We start from the raw sequence: 16,463 nt of genomic DNA on the forward strand, positions 1-16,463 counted from the left end.
ATAACAAGGTTATGTCATTAGGTGAATGATATAATGGACACACACCCAAATGAGCGTAGCATAAGATCAAGTCATTAAGTTCAATTTGCTATAAGCTTCCGATACATAGTTGCCTAGTCCTTCGACCATGAGATCATGTAAATCACTTACACCGGAAGGGTACTTTGATTACATCAAACGCCATTGCGTAAATGGGTGGTTATAAAGATGGGATTAAGTATTTGGAAAGTGTGAGTTGAGGCATATGGATCAATAGTGGGATTTGTCCATCCTGATGACGGATAGATATACTCTGGGCTCTCTCGGTGGAATGTCATCTGATTAACTTGCAAGCATATGATTGGATCATAAGAGATGACATACCACGGTACGAGTAAAGAGTACTTGTCGGTGACGAGGTTGAACAAGGTATGAAGATACCGATGATCGAACCTCGGACAAGTAAAATATCGCGTGACAAAGGGAATCGGCATCGTATGTAAATGGTTCAATCGATCACTAAGTCATCGTTGAATATGTGGGAGCCATTATGGATCTCCAGATCCCGCTATTGGTTATTGCTCGGAGAGGAGTCTCGACCATGTCTACATAGTTCACGAACCGTAGGGTGACGCGCTTAAGGTTCGATGTCGCATAAGTAGATTCGGAATATGAGATGGAGTCCGAAGTTTTTGTTCGGAGTCTCGGATAGGATCCAGGACATCACGAGGAGGTCCGAAATGGTCTGGAGAATAAGATTCATATAAGGGAAGTCATTTTCCGGGGTTCGGGAAAAAGTCCGGTGTTTTGACCGGGGCTTCTAGAAGGTTCTAGAGGGCCACCAGTGGGCCCACCACCCCGGGAGAGGCCACATAGGCGCCACATGGCATGATGGGTCCTACCCACTATGACATGTGGGCCCAGGCCATCCCCTCCTTGGAGATAAGATCTATCTCTTAATTTAAATGGTTTAAATCTAGAGATAAGATCTATCTCTAAAATAAAGTGTTTAAACGAAGAGATACGGGGAAGACTTGAGGGGGAAGAAAAGTCTCCCCCCTTGGCCGGCCAAAGGGATAGGTGGGGCCCAGGGGGAACCCTAGGCCGACCCCTCCCCCTATAAAAAGAGGGGAGGGGGTGGCCGGCCACACCCCAATCCAGAAACCCTGGCCGCCCCCCTCTCTTCCTCCTCCATATGCTGCGCGGGCTTAGGCGAAGCCCTGCAACAATTCATCTCCACCACCACCACCACGCCGTCGTGCTGCTGGGATTTCGTGGAGATCTACTACACCTCCGCTGCCCGCTGGAACGGGGAGAGGAAGGGGCTTCATCGACACCGTACACGCGACCGAGTACGGAAGTGCTGCCGGATTGCAGCACTGGGGATGATCGTCTACACCAACAACGAGATCTAATCTCGTAGGCTTTGAAAATCTTCGAGGGTTAGTCTCACATCAATCTCGTTGCTCCGATCTTGTATATTAGATCTTGGGTGTTCCATAGATTAGATCTTGGATTTATTCGTCTTGCGGTAGGAATTTTTTTGTTTTCTATGCTACGAATCCCATCAAGCCCTTGTTTTGATAGAAAACTTGCATGGTATTTTTCCTCAAATTAATTGGTGTCCAGAAGGTTTCTGAAACAACAAAATACGAAAAAGAGGTTTTTCGCCTCTCAGAAATTAAATACTAAATCAAAGGACTTTATTGGAATGTCACATAAATAATCTAATAATGCATAAATAATGATAAAATGCACGTATTAGTGAAACAAATTCTTGGCCATAAAATGCACCAACAACAAGGCATGATGACACATCTAGCTGCTATGAAGCTTGACCACTCGGTGCCGCAACTGAGCCTAAAGCTTGAACACCACAACCGATCTTGCCATATTTGCTGCATTCATAATCAGCTCTAAATATCGTGAGAAAAATTGTGTGATCTACAAATATGAGTCGAGTCTTGCCAATTGTCGTGGCATTGCTCATTTTAATCAATTCTGCATTAATAACAAGGGGTAGTAATCCATCAATAAGATATTTTCCTAGATATAGCTAGTGCACATGTATCTTGCCATCCCTCTCATAGTCAACGATTCTCAGAATCTCATCAAGTACTATGTACTGCATATTGGGACCTAAGGCACAAAAAGAATCCATTGTCACATACTTCTATAGAGAAAAGCTTTTAATCATTCACTGGATTCAACAATGAAAAATAAAAAAAATAGTATGCATTGGCACAAAAATAAACCACACAAATTATATGATTATAGACTAAACGTATAATGCAAATAAAAAAAAACTAGTGCGGTTTTCGAGACAAACTAATGAACCTATTTCCTATCAACACAATCATGACTCCTCCACAGAATCCATACGAAAGAATTGCAAGAATTATAACAACAATAAACTATGTGTCAGTTGTGCGCTTGTGCATAATTCAGAAAATCTAGAGTTAAGCATTCTGTAATAGTGCATAATTAAGAAACTTTACTTCACTGTACCGCACAAGTGAGTGAAACTAAGCATTCCATCACATAATATTGACAAAAAAAAAACCTCGCTATTGTTAGATTGACCGCAAACATGACATCAGTTTTGCACAAAAGAGGGCAGCTTCAAACGAAAGCCACCAAGTAAACAAAAGACGCCTCAGTTGTACCCGCAAAATAGTACTTCATTATGTGCAAAATAATGATTCCGGTCATAACCTACCCAAGAACCCTGCCTAAACCAGTAGGGAACGGACAGAGACAGAGACGCTGGGGAACAAGTTCGAGGACGGCGACGTGTGCGGTGTGCCGTAGTCGGGAGAGCTCGTTCCACAACCGGTAGTGCATCTTCGGCGGTGTCGCGAGAGAAACGCCGGAGAAGAATTGAGATGAGATGGTAGGCAACGAGGAGCGACGCGAGACCAAGGAGGAAGAAGAGGTAGTTCCAATGGCGGGGGTAGGACGTCGCTTTAATTTCAGGAGATTAGTGTCATCAATATTTTTTTTTTGCAAAACATAGTAATGACGTAGACGCTCATAAAAATGTACACACACCCACCTCTATGAAAGCACGCACGCACACCCTACCCTGTGAGCAGTTCATGAACTTGATCCGGCGGGTCTTGAGATTGACGAAGTCACCACAGGTGCCTCGCTGTAGATGGAAACGTCGCCTCTCACTGAAGAAAATTTCGCCTTTATGAGAGACTAAAGTATCGAACATGAAGTTTGAACTCTGGTGGGCTGGAGGTGTCACTGCCCTCCTAACCATCCAGCCACAGGTTGATTCTCATTAATGCTATTAATTCAGGATCGGAGCGACGATCTCCAGCACATCGAGAGGCTTTTCTGCAAAATTACCAATACCACCTTTTAACGGTTCGTCTCCAAGGTGGCTAGTTTCAGACCAGCTCTTCACACGATATATAAGTTCTAGGATGGCGGTTTCAGCTTGTCAAGCAAGATGTAGGATCAAATCTTCATTAACTTGTTGGACGATAGGCGTATTATCGACTCAAGAATGAAATGGGAAAAAAAGGTTGAGTGGTATTTAAATTCGGCCTGACGCCTGACGGGGTATTCTGGAAGGAAAACCGTGCGCGTCCCGCGTCACGTCGACGACGCCAGCGACGGCCGCACGGCACCTCAAAAGCAAAACCTAGCTACGCCTTTCCTCGGATGATTTTTCCCTTCCCCTTTCCACACGGTTCGCGCGCCGCTCGATCGGCCGGCCGGCCCCGCGTCCCCATCCCCGCCTGCCGCCGCCGGCCGAAGCTGCAGGCGGAACCGAGCCGTGTACGCCTGCCTCGTCCACCGATTAAAATAAAATAAACCGGACGGGGCCCGGCCCGGCCGCCCGCCCGCGCTGGCTCCACCATCCCCAACCAACCAACCACGCAACGCGACACCTCCCCTCGCCCGTGCCAGACTGACCACTCCTCATCCTACTACCACCACCGTACCACGCGGTTTCCCCCCCGCTCGCCGGCGCCCGTCATTGGCCCTGACACGCCACCACCCCTACCCGTGCGCCCACCCGTCATCGCCACCGTGCGCTACCCGCCGCGGCGGCGTAGCTGTCGCCGGGGCCAGCCGCAGCAGCTGACCGGGACGGCGACCGGCAGTATAGTATAGTACACTGCAGGAAAAGGCCCCCATTTCTCACCCATTTCCTCCCCGATAAGAAGCTTCCTCTTCGTCCCCTCCCCCGCCTCTCCTCCTCCGTCCGTCAACCCACCACAAAATCCACCACCGTCTGTGAGCCGCACGGAGGCCGCTGCTGGGCTAGCTAAGCAACCCGCCAACCGCACAAGAAAACCTCCGCTACGATCCAGAGGAAGGGTAACCTTCGGCGCCGGTCGCCTCTGTCGGAGTCCAGCTTCCAGCGGCGGGAGGAGACGGGGTCAGAGGTCTAGGTAGCTCAGGAGGAGGAGGCCAAGACTCGGACAGAGGAAGCGCCCGATTCAGTAACCGCGCGAGCCGAGGGGAGGAAAGAGGGATTCTTTTTCTCGAGTAGCCATGGACTCGGAGCACTGGATCTCGCGCCTCGCCGCCGCCAAGCGCTTCTACGCCGCGCAGCTCGGACACATCGACGGTGCGCACGCCATCCATCTCTCTTGCCGCGCCCCCCCTTCTCTTGCTCTTCATCTTCGCCGCCCTGCTCTGCTCTGCTCTGTGGCGATGCACACTTCTTGCTTTGTTTCTTTTGTTAATACTGATTTCTGGTTTCGTGTTCGATTGGATGTCAGATATGTCCGGGATGGGGATGGAGGAAGTGGAGATGGACATGGAGGACGACGGGGAGATGGACATGGAGATGGAGATGCAGCTCCAGGAGGCCAGCGCCAGATGGCCCGAGGTCGCGTGCCCCTACTGCTACGAGGACTACGACCTCGGATCGCTCTGCGTACACCTCGACGAAGACCACCCATACGAGCCACACCCAGCGGTAAGTCAATCCCTTCCTTTCCATATAGTTCCCTGCGATACCTGATAGTGCGGTGTGATGCGCAAAACTTCTCCGCATCTTGTTCTTAGCTTCAACGGTTGACCGACCCACCAGATGAACTCGGGATTTTACCTACCTACCTGTGGGGAGAAAACAAACCTCGGGATTTTAGCTTCATCCAGATGTCAAGATGCTCATTCGGATGCTTCAGCTTGTAGATTTAGCTTGGCTACATACCGGACTTCCATTGTCTGGAAGTTCTTGTTTATTATACTTGAACTCGGAAGGTTTCCATGGCGATTTAGCTCCCATTCTGAAAAGAATTAATAGTGTCTACTCTGAAAAGAATATTGACAGTGATTACTTGAGCTATGCCCAGTTCACTTGTTAGTGTTCCCATGAGCTAAGAGAGCAATACGAGCTACCTGTGCCAGGGGCAAAAGGAATCTAGAATTTGCATGACTGAACATTTGAAAGTTCGTGGCAGCACCTTTTACCCTTTTGGATGCGTTTCATTGGTTCGGCGGAAAAAAGAAATGGCATAATGGATTCAGATGCTATATTCGATCCATTCTGTTCATGTGAATGCACAAGCTACCAGAGTGATCACAAGGATACTGTTACTTCCAACTCTCATGTTCCAGATATTAACTGTGACCTTCCTGGCCGCTAAAATAGCTACTGATTATGAACTCCAATATCAAATTCAGCTCATTATGTTGTTTCCTTGTACAGTTAAAATGTTCAAACATATTGTTTCTATATCTTCTCCTAATTTATTTTTCCATTCTTATTTCAGCCCTGCCCCATCTGCTCTGAAAAGGTTACAAGGGATATGCTAAATCATATCACCATGCAACATGGTTACTTATTCAAGGTTTCTTCCTCCGTCTTGTCCTTGTGCACGAACATGCTAGCATCTCATGGATAACTAGGCTACAAAAAGAATTTCTTTCAAAGTAGCAAGGCTTCTGATGGACGTGAATTTTTGGCTCATAGGTTCCCGCGCACCCTATATTGAAGATACATAAGAAGACTTACTAAAAAAATATGTCGTAAATTATATGGGTAGGGATTGTGTGCAGATATGCGTACGTCAAATCTGCAATGAAAATATTAAGTTATGTATCCTACACAAAAATAACAAAATGTACTGTTTGCAATATAGTAGTAGGCACATACTATTCACAATATAGCGAAAATCCATCTTCTCTTTTTTGTGTAGGTCACATAAATTCGAATTTTTTCTTGAAAATTTACACTTGTAAGTAGCATGGTGACATGTACCGTGCGTGAATTATTTCAAATTTTTTGACACATTTAAAAATGGTTTATTCGAGTGTTTTGAATATCATGGTATATGACACCTGAGTGCACCACCATAATTCTCGGCTTCTGATGCCCTTTTTTGTTCTTACTTGGCATCTACAGAATGGCAGTCGGTTGCGCAGATACGTTATTCCTGAGAGCCGTGCAGTTTCTTTACTGAGTCGAGATCTACGTGATGCTCATTTGCAGGCGCTTCTAGGAGGCGGTCATAGTCATAGGTCAAGCAACCCCGCGACCACAACTACGAATATTTATGCTGATCCGCTGCTTTCATCGTTTGGGCTGGGGTTTGCAACATCAGATGCCGAGGAACCATCAAAATCACCAGTTCCGGTTCCAGATGGTACTTCAAAGCTCAAGGAGGCGCCTCCTCAACCCTGGGAATCAAGGTATATAATTATCCTGGTATCACGCCGATTGTCCTACTTGTTTCATTCCTCTGGATTATTTTACATATGTTACCCTTGCAGAATTTACATAGTTTTTGTGGCAAAAGAGTTTACATTCTCAAAATCAAAGCTGCCTCCTATTGTGTTCCAAATATTCTAGTTATGATTCCAACAGATTACACGTCTATGCATCTAGAAATAATCTCCCACCTGCTATTAGAAATTTCACTGCCTTTGTGAGCAAGTATCTTATTTTGAATTGCTTGATTAAGTTATTTCTTAGCTGAGTTTAATAGTTTTGACATGATGATTTCACACAGCCAAACCTTTCTCTCCAATAACTATATTCCTTATTCCCTAAAAAGAAATTGTCAAATAACTTAGCTGAGTCTAATAATTTTTTATTTTGTAAGCTGTTTCTTAGCTGAGTCTAATAATTTGACATTATAACTTCACATAGCCAAACCTTCCTCTTCAATTGCTATATTCATTTTACCCTAAAAAGAAATTGTTAAATACTCCCTCCATTCCATAATAGTTGTCGCTGATTTGGTACAACTTTGTACTAAATCAACGACAACTAATATGGAACAGAGGGATTAACATATAGGGTAGTAACAATGATGACAAATTAACAGTAGTGGAACACAAAAAATTTGCTTGTTGTTTACAGGTAGTGCATTTGGGTCTGAAATAAAATGATTTCAGGTCCTATAATTATGTATTTACACTTCTCATTTATATATTTGCTCAAGCAATGTGCCTCCAAAGCAGCCTTTTGATTATATTTTATTTGCTTACCAATTTTTACTGCCCTATGAGGGCTGCAAACTTAAAGCATTATTTATGATGGCAGTATTGACTCGTCCCTCACCAGCGAGGAAAGGGAACAAAAGCGGAAACAAGCCACTAGCAGAGCGACCTTTGTGCAAGACCTGCTCTTCTCCACTTTATTTGGAGATGACTGACTGCTCAAATAGCCATACATCCTTGTTAGATGGGTGCTTCCTCAGGCTGATTTCGAATAGAACCAGCACTCTGGCCAGAGTTGGTGGATCCAACTATGGCGACAGGGAGATGCGTGTCTGGTGCACCGTTTCTTCGCATCAGTCATTTCGGCATGAAATACACCTTAATTTATGGTAGCTGTCCCATATAGACATTTTTTACAGAATTCTCGGCCAGCAATACCTTTGCCTTGATTGTAACTTGTTGTACCATCCTCTTCATTATCAAGGAACATTGGTTTGTACCAACCTGGCACAGCTGTTACATGTTATACAATGCGATGGAAAATACAGAAGTTCCACTTGTGTGGAAGCAATAAGCAGAATCCGAGTCCTTGTAAGCCACTCCAGTACAGTCAAACACCGTTTGGGGCACAGTAATGCTGTGCTCTGGACCATTGATTCACTCTTTGCCTTTCGATGATCCGTCTCTTCTTTTGAACTCCTTCCATGACCTGTGTCGGCTGTGTAATAATTGTTATGATGGTGCTATTTATGAGAACGGTAATGGAAATTCCACAGGTACAGGCTGACTGACTTGTGAGAACTGGAATGGAAATTCCACGCGAACTGACCTTCTCGTGTCACTGGACGCATTTACTTTGAATTCAACGCTGACTTAAACCATAGTATTTGGTCGCCTAGAAATGGGTCGTTTCTCTTTGAGGTATCCTAAAAATGCAATGTGAAGTAACATTCTGAGAAAAATCTTATCTTCTCAATTTGATATGAATTGATGGTTTACCAACTACCAACCTCCCACAAAACCTATGTTAAGGAAAAGTCTATTCATGTCACCAACCAATCCGAATTAGTTAGTGAGTCTCATCATCAAGGTGCAATTCAAGCCATAGTGTCACATAGGAATGAGAATGAAGAGGAAACCAATGGAACGGAGTGTTGCCACATTTATTTTCATATTCTTTTGGCGAGAGTGAAAACTGAATACTGCCAGAAACGAATACGTTGTGGACATATATGCGGAGAGAATGTTCACTCGAGCTCAAAAAACTCGAATGATAATGAAAAACACAACTTCAAGGTACACTATTGTGCATAAGTTTCAAACTCTTGAAACCATAATCAGGTATAGTATTTCGGTAGGTCGGGATGATGAGGAGGATTGAAAGGAGTAGGGGAAGAATTAGGGCTTTCTGGTGCATATGATAGTCAGGGCCAAAACCCAAAAGTTTATGTGAGCTAGGCTGGAGTGGGATGCACAAACAAAAGATAAACAAAAAATGGCAAGGTTCATAACATGAATTCCACCGTCTGTTTCCATATTTGGCCTCCGTTTCTAATTTCTCAGAAAAGACGGAAAGATGTTGCCTCATTTTCTCTAGTGTTCCACAGACCGAGGCAAAGCAGAGAAATGATGCATCTCAGACTTACACATAACGTAGCCGAGAGCATGTCCATGTGTAAAGGCAGTCAACCAATAGCACAATAGCAGATGATACACAAGAGCTGAAGAATATGATCAAGATTCAGAACAGCATGCATAAAGCTGAAAGAAGCCCGGTATAGGCCGGTATGTAACCACACAGAAGTATAACGCGATTTGGATTCAGCTGCCCAAAGATTACGGCCAATGACATTTCCGATGACAAATGGTGTACAAAATCACAGTCTCCTCACAACGAAGATGTATGTGCAGGTAAAAGAGGGATAACGTTCCCAACTTTACAACAAAAATGGCAGCACCAGGTGATATCTCGGCATGAAGAGGTGCATTCAGGATAAATTTTGTACAGCTCTGGTTTCACTACAAAACTAACAAAATCTTGAACAATGAATATGGGCCCAATCACCGTCTCATTAAGTTTGATCGCATCATCACCACGGAAATCGCGTGCTTACATCAAGTTACGAAGAATCAAGGTGGTCGCCTGTACAGAAACTAGCATCGTCTACTCTAAAACCAGAAGCCTCTCTGAACCTGCAGATTAATCTTAATGTTAGTATCTTTGAACAGCTTATGCCTAAAGTATTTGACAATGTGCTATCCACGTACCATGGATCAAGGAGAAGAGCTGCACTCCCCCAGAATAATGAAGCAGGTCAGCTTGAGAAATGGAAAATGGATTGAGCTGAAAGAAAGAAAAATAGGTGAAGTTAGCTAATCATGATTTGACCTGAAAGAACAAAATGGATAAGACAGTTCTAGAGTAATCATGATTTGGTCTTTATAAGCAATTTTAGACATTAAGCTAGCATGTGCAGAGTCGGACATATTGCTCCAAAACATAGTTCTCAAGGCATTCTTGTCATTATCAAAGAGAAGGCATAAGATACGTACACATACCTTAAACTCCTTGTTTTTTTGCGCCAGTAACCATTTGAGAAATATGAAGTCCCCTGCTGAATGCTTCATTGAATAGGATCCTTGTTTGCATTTCCTGGAGTCCAGGCAACCATGACAGCACAGCCACAGGTGTCATAACAATCACCCCAAACATTATATCATAAAGGCGTGCCACCGTAACTATTGTTTTCCAAACTGTCTCAGACCTCCTCAGGTATGGCTTGAACACCAGAGCAATGGATATGATTCCCCAGCCAGTTGGCAGAAAAGCCAAAAGACTCGTCAAGGCATCAATGAACTGGAACTTTGTGAACTCTATCAACAAGACAATACCAGTCACAGTGACACCAACAATAACAGCTTGGATAAACCGATATCGTATGTGCTTCTTTGCTGAATATCTGTCCCGGAAGTAAGCAACTGTGATAAGAGCCACAAAAGCCAGCAGTATGCATGTCCATGACAGAAGATAGACAAGGATGCTTCTACTCCCACCAGCAATGTGAAGCCGATAAACAATTGCATACTGAAAGAAGAAATACCGGAGGTCTATAATGATTTCCAAGATGCTTCCCCACAGACCAGAGGTCCGAAGATGATCAGTTTCCTCTTCCCACCACTTTTCCCAGCTTTGATCTGACTTCACTGAGATTCCACCTTGGAACCAAATCCAGGTTAGGAAATCCTCAAAATCATTGAAATTCTTTAGCCAGTCCAAACCCGATGGATTGAAAATGAAGGGAGCAAGAATCCACGAGCCGACTAGAAACCAACTTGAAAGTGTCAGCAGGATGTACACTAATGTACTCCCCGAGCTGCTGGTATAAGATGCATACAAGACCAGTATCACACCCAACTCTATTGCTTTGAGAAAATGGCTACGGGCATATAGCCTGTAGTTCTCAGCGAATTTCTTGTGCTCCACAACAAATCCACGACCAGTAGCCCGATATTTTGCACCACCATGAAGGATCGTCCGCCCATAATAGTGTGTCTTGGTTCCCATAGAGAATGTGTAGAAAACAGATGCAAACTGCAATTGCATTTTTAAGAAATCCCACACAGCATTGAGGAAGCCATGCTCAAGTGAATTTTCAATAATCATCGGCAATGCTGTGAACAAGCCCAGCTGTATGACAAACTGCTGATTCAGGACAGCTCCCAGTGCTGCATTATTAGTAGAGCTAGTGTTCTTGCTGATGTACTCCTCAAGCCCACTAAGGGCAAGATAAAATCGTCCCCATACAAATGCATAGACAGTTAGCACAACCATCATTGTGTTCAAATAAAATCCAATGGTTGTGTAAAAGAAAGAGAGCATCCGAAAGAAGTCCAATCTGTGACCCAGTCTGTAAACATCACGGCTCAGAGTTTGCTCACCATTGCCACTAGCAACCTTGGCTTCAAACATAGAAACCTGATTGAGCCCCACATCTCTTCCTTTACCAACCTGGATATATTCATGGTGTGTAACATTGCCCCCACGGAGGGTACAATTGAATCCAGCAAAGATATCCTCACTGATGTTGATTACTCTTGATGCTTTACTAATACCCCCTCGGCCCAAGAACCAAAGACGATCAAACACATCTGGGTGGCCATAATGCATTCTAACCTTGAGTGGATTAGCTAGAACCCGCTGCCCCAGAGTGACAAAACTTGTTTCCTGGGCAGACATAAACCAAGCTAGAGAAGACACAGAGCCAGTGAACACGTGTTCCCGAACCCCAAGGATTTTGGGCTTGCGAATTCCATATTTGCGATTGAATTCTTCTAGAAGATTTCTCATCTTAAGAGCCTCTTCAAAGTAATTATCTTGGTTCATATCGATTGTTTGAACCGCATCACCCCTTGTGAAGATGAGTGCATGATTCTGGTTCTCTGGCTTGCCTTCACCAAGCTTCAATGGTCCAGGCAACTTAACCCGATAAATTTCGACCTCTTGCTGCAACTGCTGATCGTATTTCACAAGGACAGAGAAGTACTCTGTTTCACCACCACTCGAGTGCTTTTCGTCAACATAGGCAACACGAAGTGCCTCATAATTCTTCATTAGCTCCAATATCTCGTAAGCATGAGGGTCATTTTTGGCTTTCTGCTGACCATAAATTTGGCATGCAACCACATAAGTGTATTTCATAAGGACAGTTCCGTACTCACTACCTTTAAACAAGGAGCTCACGCCACTGGTTGCTCTGCTCAGTGTGCGTGACGAAGATGCCCTGCTATAATACCCTGACCCACCAGCACCTCCGTCTCGTCTCGATGATCCTATTCTCGAGGAACCCATTCTAGCAAGCTCCCTCGATCCAGTTCTTAAGTCATGTTCAGAGGCGGAATCCAGAAAAGTTAGCATCTTGAGAGCATCATAATAGTACATCATCCCCCTCACAGTACGTGACAGTGTCTGTCCCCTGTATGAGACCCAGTGCCGAAGATCTCTTAACCTGTGCTTCTCACTGTACAGCTCCTTAATATCAGACATCCCTTCACGCTTCATGCGCTCAACGAAGAACTCCCACTCATCCGGGTAAATCTGCTTCAGATAGTATAGGATTGAGATACCATCTTCATTCTCCTTGTAGAGCTGGTCCTTGTTGTACAACACCTCTTCGTTATAATACGGTGTCAACACACTGAAGGCCATCATCTTCTCCACCTGGGTAGCTCGTGGTATGTTCATGAAGAGCGAATTGCTGAAAAATGCGATCCTCCGCCGAGCTTCAAGGTTCTTTGGAACATTGACCATAGAGTCCCTTGAGGTCAGGATGGTGTGCATGCGCCGCACCTGCTTATAGAAGGTGGCATTCTCCTCATCAGGCAGCACAACAGTGTCCACAAAGAGAAGGCTGGTGGGCCTTGCCTGTGCGAGGCCTTCGTTCCTCAGCTGTTCCATGCTCCTTTTCTCAGTCTGGAAGTCACGGATGACGACGTCATAGAGAGTCTGAAGAGCATTGACGATCTTCGTGATATCCTTGTTGGGTTTGAGAAGTAGGCTTAGTAGCGCTACAAGCTTTGCATGGACGTGTTGCATCACAGACATCTTATACTCCACAGTGAGCTTCTCCAACTGCATCGACTCATCAAACTCACGAAACAACTGCGTCACGATGCCATGTTCCTCAGACCTTTCCTTGATGATCTCTAGCAGCAGGTATTTTGTACTATCATACACCTCAATGACAGCGCAGCGACGGTAGTCATTCTTACAGATCTTCCTCCAGAGCCTGCGATCAGGTCCTGGAACCTCCTTTGCCTGACCAAGCGCAAGTGACAGCTCGTTACAGAGCAAGAAGCACGGCCAGCGGATCACACGCACATTCCACAGCTCAGGTGGTAGCTCGAGAAGCTCGACCTCGAGATCACTCACAATGTCCTCCTCCCGGAACTTGGATATAATCTCATTCCAAATAAGAGCAAACCGCCGTGCCTCAACCTGATTGGACTCAATCTTACGGAAGGATCGGCTGAAGCCATAGCGTAGCTGCAGCCGCTGCCAGAAATTGCGAAGGCGGCTGGGCAAGAAGGTGCGCTCATTGACATGCTGCTCCTCTGGCATGATGTTGAACGACATGGCGCTCGCGAAAAACTGGAAGCGGAGCCTGAGCTGTTTCATGTCTCGGATCTCCCCCAGGTGCGCAAACAGCCCCACAAATGCTCCAGCCATAGAAGAGAAGATGGCATACCAAATCTGGATATCCATGAGGTAGATCAAAACTACGGGTAGCCACAGTATAAACACAGCAAACCGGTTGCTCTGCCCAAAGAACTCATGCCAAGCATACGCAACCTTGCCAAGGCTGTCAATCTCCTTTGTGGGTTTTACAAGTGGCCTGATCTGGAGGAAATAGCTGAAGGTGAACTTGACGGCAAGCAGCAGCACCCAGAAAATGGAGTACTTGACATTGTCCCAGGTGCCCTCGCGGAGGCCACGGCCAACGAAGCTGCGGCTCTGGAACCACCAGGTGAGAGCGTAGCAGATCTTCCAGTTGGTCTTCTCCAACGCATTGCGCACCCAGGGGATGATGAAGAGCAAGGTGGCGAGGGCCTCGGGGAGCAGGAACACGGCGGCCGCGTACAGGAACTTCATGATCCGTGCGTCTGTTCCTTGCGACCAGCCGCGGTCGCTGTCCCTCTGGTTCCAGATCCCCTTGTAGAGGACAGCGAAGACGAGGACCCAGACGGCGGCGGCGACGGCCTTGAGCACCATGCGTATGGCGAGCATGCGTCCATCCCTGAAGGCGCGGCGGAACTGGGTGCCGATGTCGAGCAGCGACTGCAGGAATCGGAGCGCGGCCCAGGTGATGAAGACGGAGAGCACGCGCACCTGCGCCCTGCGGTCGAAGCCCTGCCAGGGCCATTTCGCGTCGTCCCAGGCGACGATGGCGGCGGCCTGCAGGTAGAGCAGGAGCATGACCCAGAGCCTGTCGAAGCTGCGGTAGATGTTCCAGAAGGATCGCACCTCGACGAAGCCCGTCTTGCGCACGCGGCTGCGGTCTGGCGGCGTGCGGAAGAACTGGCGCGACTGCTCCATGGGCCAGCCGAGGCGGTCGAAGACGTCCCGGCGCCAGAAGTACTCGTTGATGTCGTCGTAGTTGCGCCAGGCGGCGTGGGGCGCGGTCCCGTTGCGGCTTGAGGCGACCTCGGCGGAGACGACGGCGTAGATCGGGGCGACGACGCGGGTCAGGAAGGCGTTGTCCCCGTTGACGGCCGGGTTGGCGGGGCGGCCGGTGGCGGTGTCGATGAAGCCCTCGAGGATCCGGTGCAGCTCGAGCGCCATGTGGTGGTAGACGTAGCAGAGGCACTCGGGCATGAAGCGCAGGTTGGCGGCCTCGCCCCAGACGAGGAGGTGCAGGCCCGCGTAGAGCAGGTCGGCCCGCGGGTCGTCGTCGGGGACGAAGACGTTGGCGCGGCGGCCGAGGAAGCCGCACCAGGAGCTGTAGTTGCGGAGGAGCTTCTTGCGGAGGGCGCGCGCGATGCGGGGCTCGAGGGTGTCGGAGAAGTCGGCGGAGGAGAGGCGCATCTGCGCGTTGGCGAGGAGGAGCACGAGGTGCTCGCGCTGGTTGCGCACGCTGTCGCGCTGGAAGCCGAAGAAGGCGCCCAGCCAGTCCATGAGGTCCTGGTCGGCGCGCCAGGGGGAGTAGGGCGGCGGGCGCAGGCCCCCCACCGCGCGCAGCGCCGCCGCGGCGGCGCGCACCTCCGGGAAGCGGAGGGAGGGGTGCTCGGCCAGGAGGTCGTGGATGGGGAGGATGTTGTAGGGCTCCGGGGCGGGGGCGGGCGCGGCGGCGGCCGACCCCGCCCGGCGCGGGGCGGTGGCGCGCGGCGTCGTCATAGCCGCATTTGGGTTTAGGGCTGGGTTAGATCTGGGGTGGGGAAGTGGGGATGCGAGGAGGAAGGGGACTCTGGTTTGGGTTTGGGAAGGGAATGGTTTGAAAATCGGTGGTGGGCGACCGAAGCTGGCTGTGGCTGGCGTGGGGGAGGGGAAGGCGGAGGAACTGAAACGGTGTGGGCGCGTCGCGTGCGTCGTGGGCCGCCGGAGAGGATGGTGACGGGGAGGGTTTCCGCGTGCGTCGATGTAATTACCCAGAAATCGTGGGGGGCACCCGTGAAATGGAACGGGGCTAGATTTGCCTCCTCCGGTTTCGTGTTGATCTGGTACTCGGGGTTGATTTAGGATGAAGATTTCTTCCGATTGAATTGCTGCTGTTTCTGTCTCGGCCGCACCTCGTGTGCGCGTATCTTGTCTGGTCACGAATTCAATGGTCTCCGCGTTCGCTTCTCGTTCCTTCGTATACAAGAAACTAAGTAAACCATGCCATTTTTTTCGGTAAAGAAACAAGGATTAGTTTGGCACACACGATGACACTAGCAAAATCTGTACTAGTCCTTGAACGAGTGGTTGTGAACGCATCATTACACATCTCTGCTCTCAAAACCGTGGATAATTAAGGAAAAGTGGGGTCACTAAAAAAATCATGTAAAGTACTACTGCATTTATTAGTACTACTTAAATCAGAAAATCAATTCGGCACATGGGAGCATATGATCCTGCCACCAAAAAACATTTTCAAATGTTAAAAAAAAATCAAACAAAAAATTCTGCGCTTACGTATCGACATTCTACGTACGTATATCAAGTTTTGCAAAAAACCAACATTTTTTTATAACTTGTGTGAAAAAGACAAAAAAAATGTCACGTACACTGTATTTTTTTAGCACCAAAATTTGTCTTTTTTACACATGACAGTAAACATGTCGGTTTTTCGTGGAACCACTTTGTGAACGTGTAGAACTTCGTGATGTACTACCTCCATTTCAAGGAATAAGGCGCACACGTATTTCAAGACGAACTTTGACCATAAAAGTTAAGCAACAAAATCTTGATTATATTATATATATATATAGTATCGTTGGATTCGTATTGAAAAGCACTTTTTAATGATGCTAATTTCATACAAATAATCTTTATCTATTTAAAGTAATTCTATGACCAAACTTTTCAACATTTT

General features: G+C 47.1%; 2 protein-coding genes and 1 non-coding gene across 4 annotated transcripts; 1 reads left to right on the plus strand and 2 right to left on the minus strand.

Moving 5' to 3' along the window:
* The first annotated feature begins 4,018 nt into the window (after positions 1 to 4,018).
* LOC127343289 (protein DEHYDRATION-INDUCED 19 homolog 3) lies at positions 4,019 to 8,068 on the plus strand. Of its 2 annotated transcripts, none has more exons than XM_051369406.2 (5): positions 4,019 to 4,570; positions 4,725 to 4,924; positions 5,724 to 5,801; positions 6,356 to 6,642; positions 7,499 to 8,068. In XM_051369406.2, exons 1-5 carry the CDS (start codon positions 4,495 to 4,497, stop codon positions 7,608 to 7,610), a joined length of 753 nt encoding a protein of 250 aa, XP_051225366.1. In that variant the 5' UTR covers positions 4,019 to 4,494; the 3' UTR covers positions 7,611 to 8,068. The 2 variants fall into 2 exon arrangements, with proteins under 2 accessions (XP_051225366.1, XP_051225367.1); XM_051369407.2 differs by having other exon boundaries at positions 4,022 to 4,570; positions 6,443 to 6,642.
* Positions 8,069 to 9,215: 1,147 nt separating this feature from the next.
* Positions 9,216 to 15,483, minus strand: LOC127343290 (callose synthase 12). Its single transcript, XM_051369408.1, has 3 exons — positions 9,955 to 15,483; positions 9,664 to 9,739; positions 9,216 to 9,588 (listed from the first exon to the last, which is right to left on the minus strand). The coding sequence occupies exon 1, from the start codon at positions 15,284 to 15,286 to the stop codon at positions 9,956 to 9,958; it is 5,331 nt and encodes a 1,776-aa protein (XP_051225368.1). The 5' UTR covers positions 15,287 to 15,483; the 3' UTR covers positions 9,216 to 9,588; positions 9,664 to 9,739; position 9,955.
* On the minus strand, positions 12,269 to 12,348 carry LOC127346279 (small nucleolar RNA J33). Its single transcript, XR_007879446.1, has one exon. It is a non-coding gene; the product is annotated as a small nucleolar RNA J33 (small nucleolar RNA).
* Positions 15,484 to 16,463: the final 980 nt, after the last annotated feature.

Source organism: Lolium perenne, chromosome 3 (genome assembly GCF_019359855.2).
Source record: "Lolium perenne isolate Kyuss_39 chromosome 3, Kyuss_2.0, whole genome shotgun sequence".
NCBI lineage: Eukaryota > Viridiplantae > Streptophyta > Magnoliopsida > Poales > Poaceae > Lolium > Lolium perenne.

Coding starts and splice junctions, on each gene's coding strand:
- LOC127343290 (XM_051369408.1), bottom strand. CDS start 15,286: ATGACGACGCCGCGCGCCACCGCCCCGCGCCGGGCGGGGTCGGCCGCC.
- LOC127343289 (XM_051369406.2), top strand. CDS start 4,495: ATGGACTCGGAGCACTGGATCTCGCGCCTCGCCGCCGCCAAGCGCTTC. Junction 4,571..4,724: donor GCAGCTCGGACACATCGACG/GTGCGCACGCCA, acceptor ATTGGATGTCAG/ATATGTCCGGGATGGGGATG. Junction 6,643..7,498: donor CCTCAACCCTGGGAATCAAG/GTATATAATTAT, acceptor TTATGATGGCAG/TATTGACTCGTCCCTCACCA.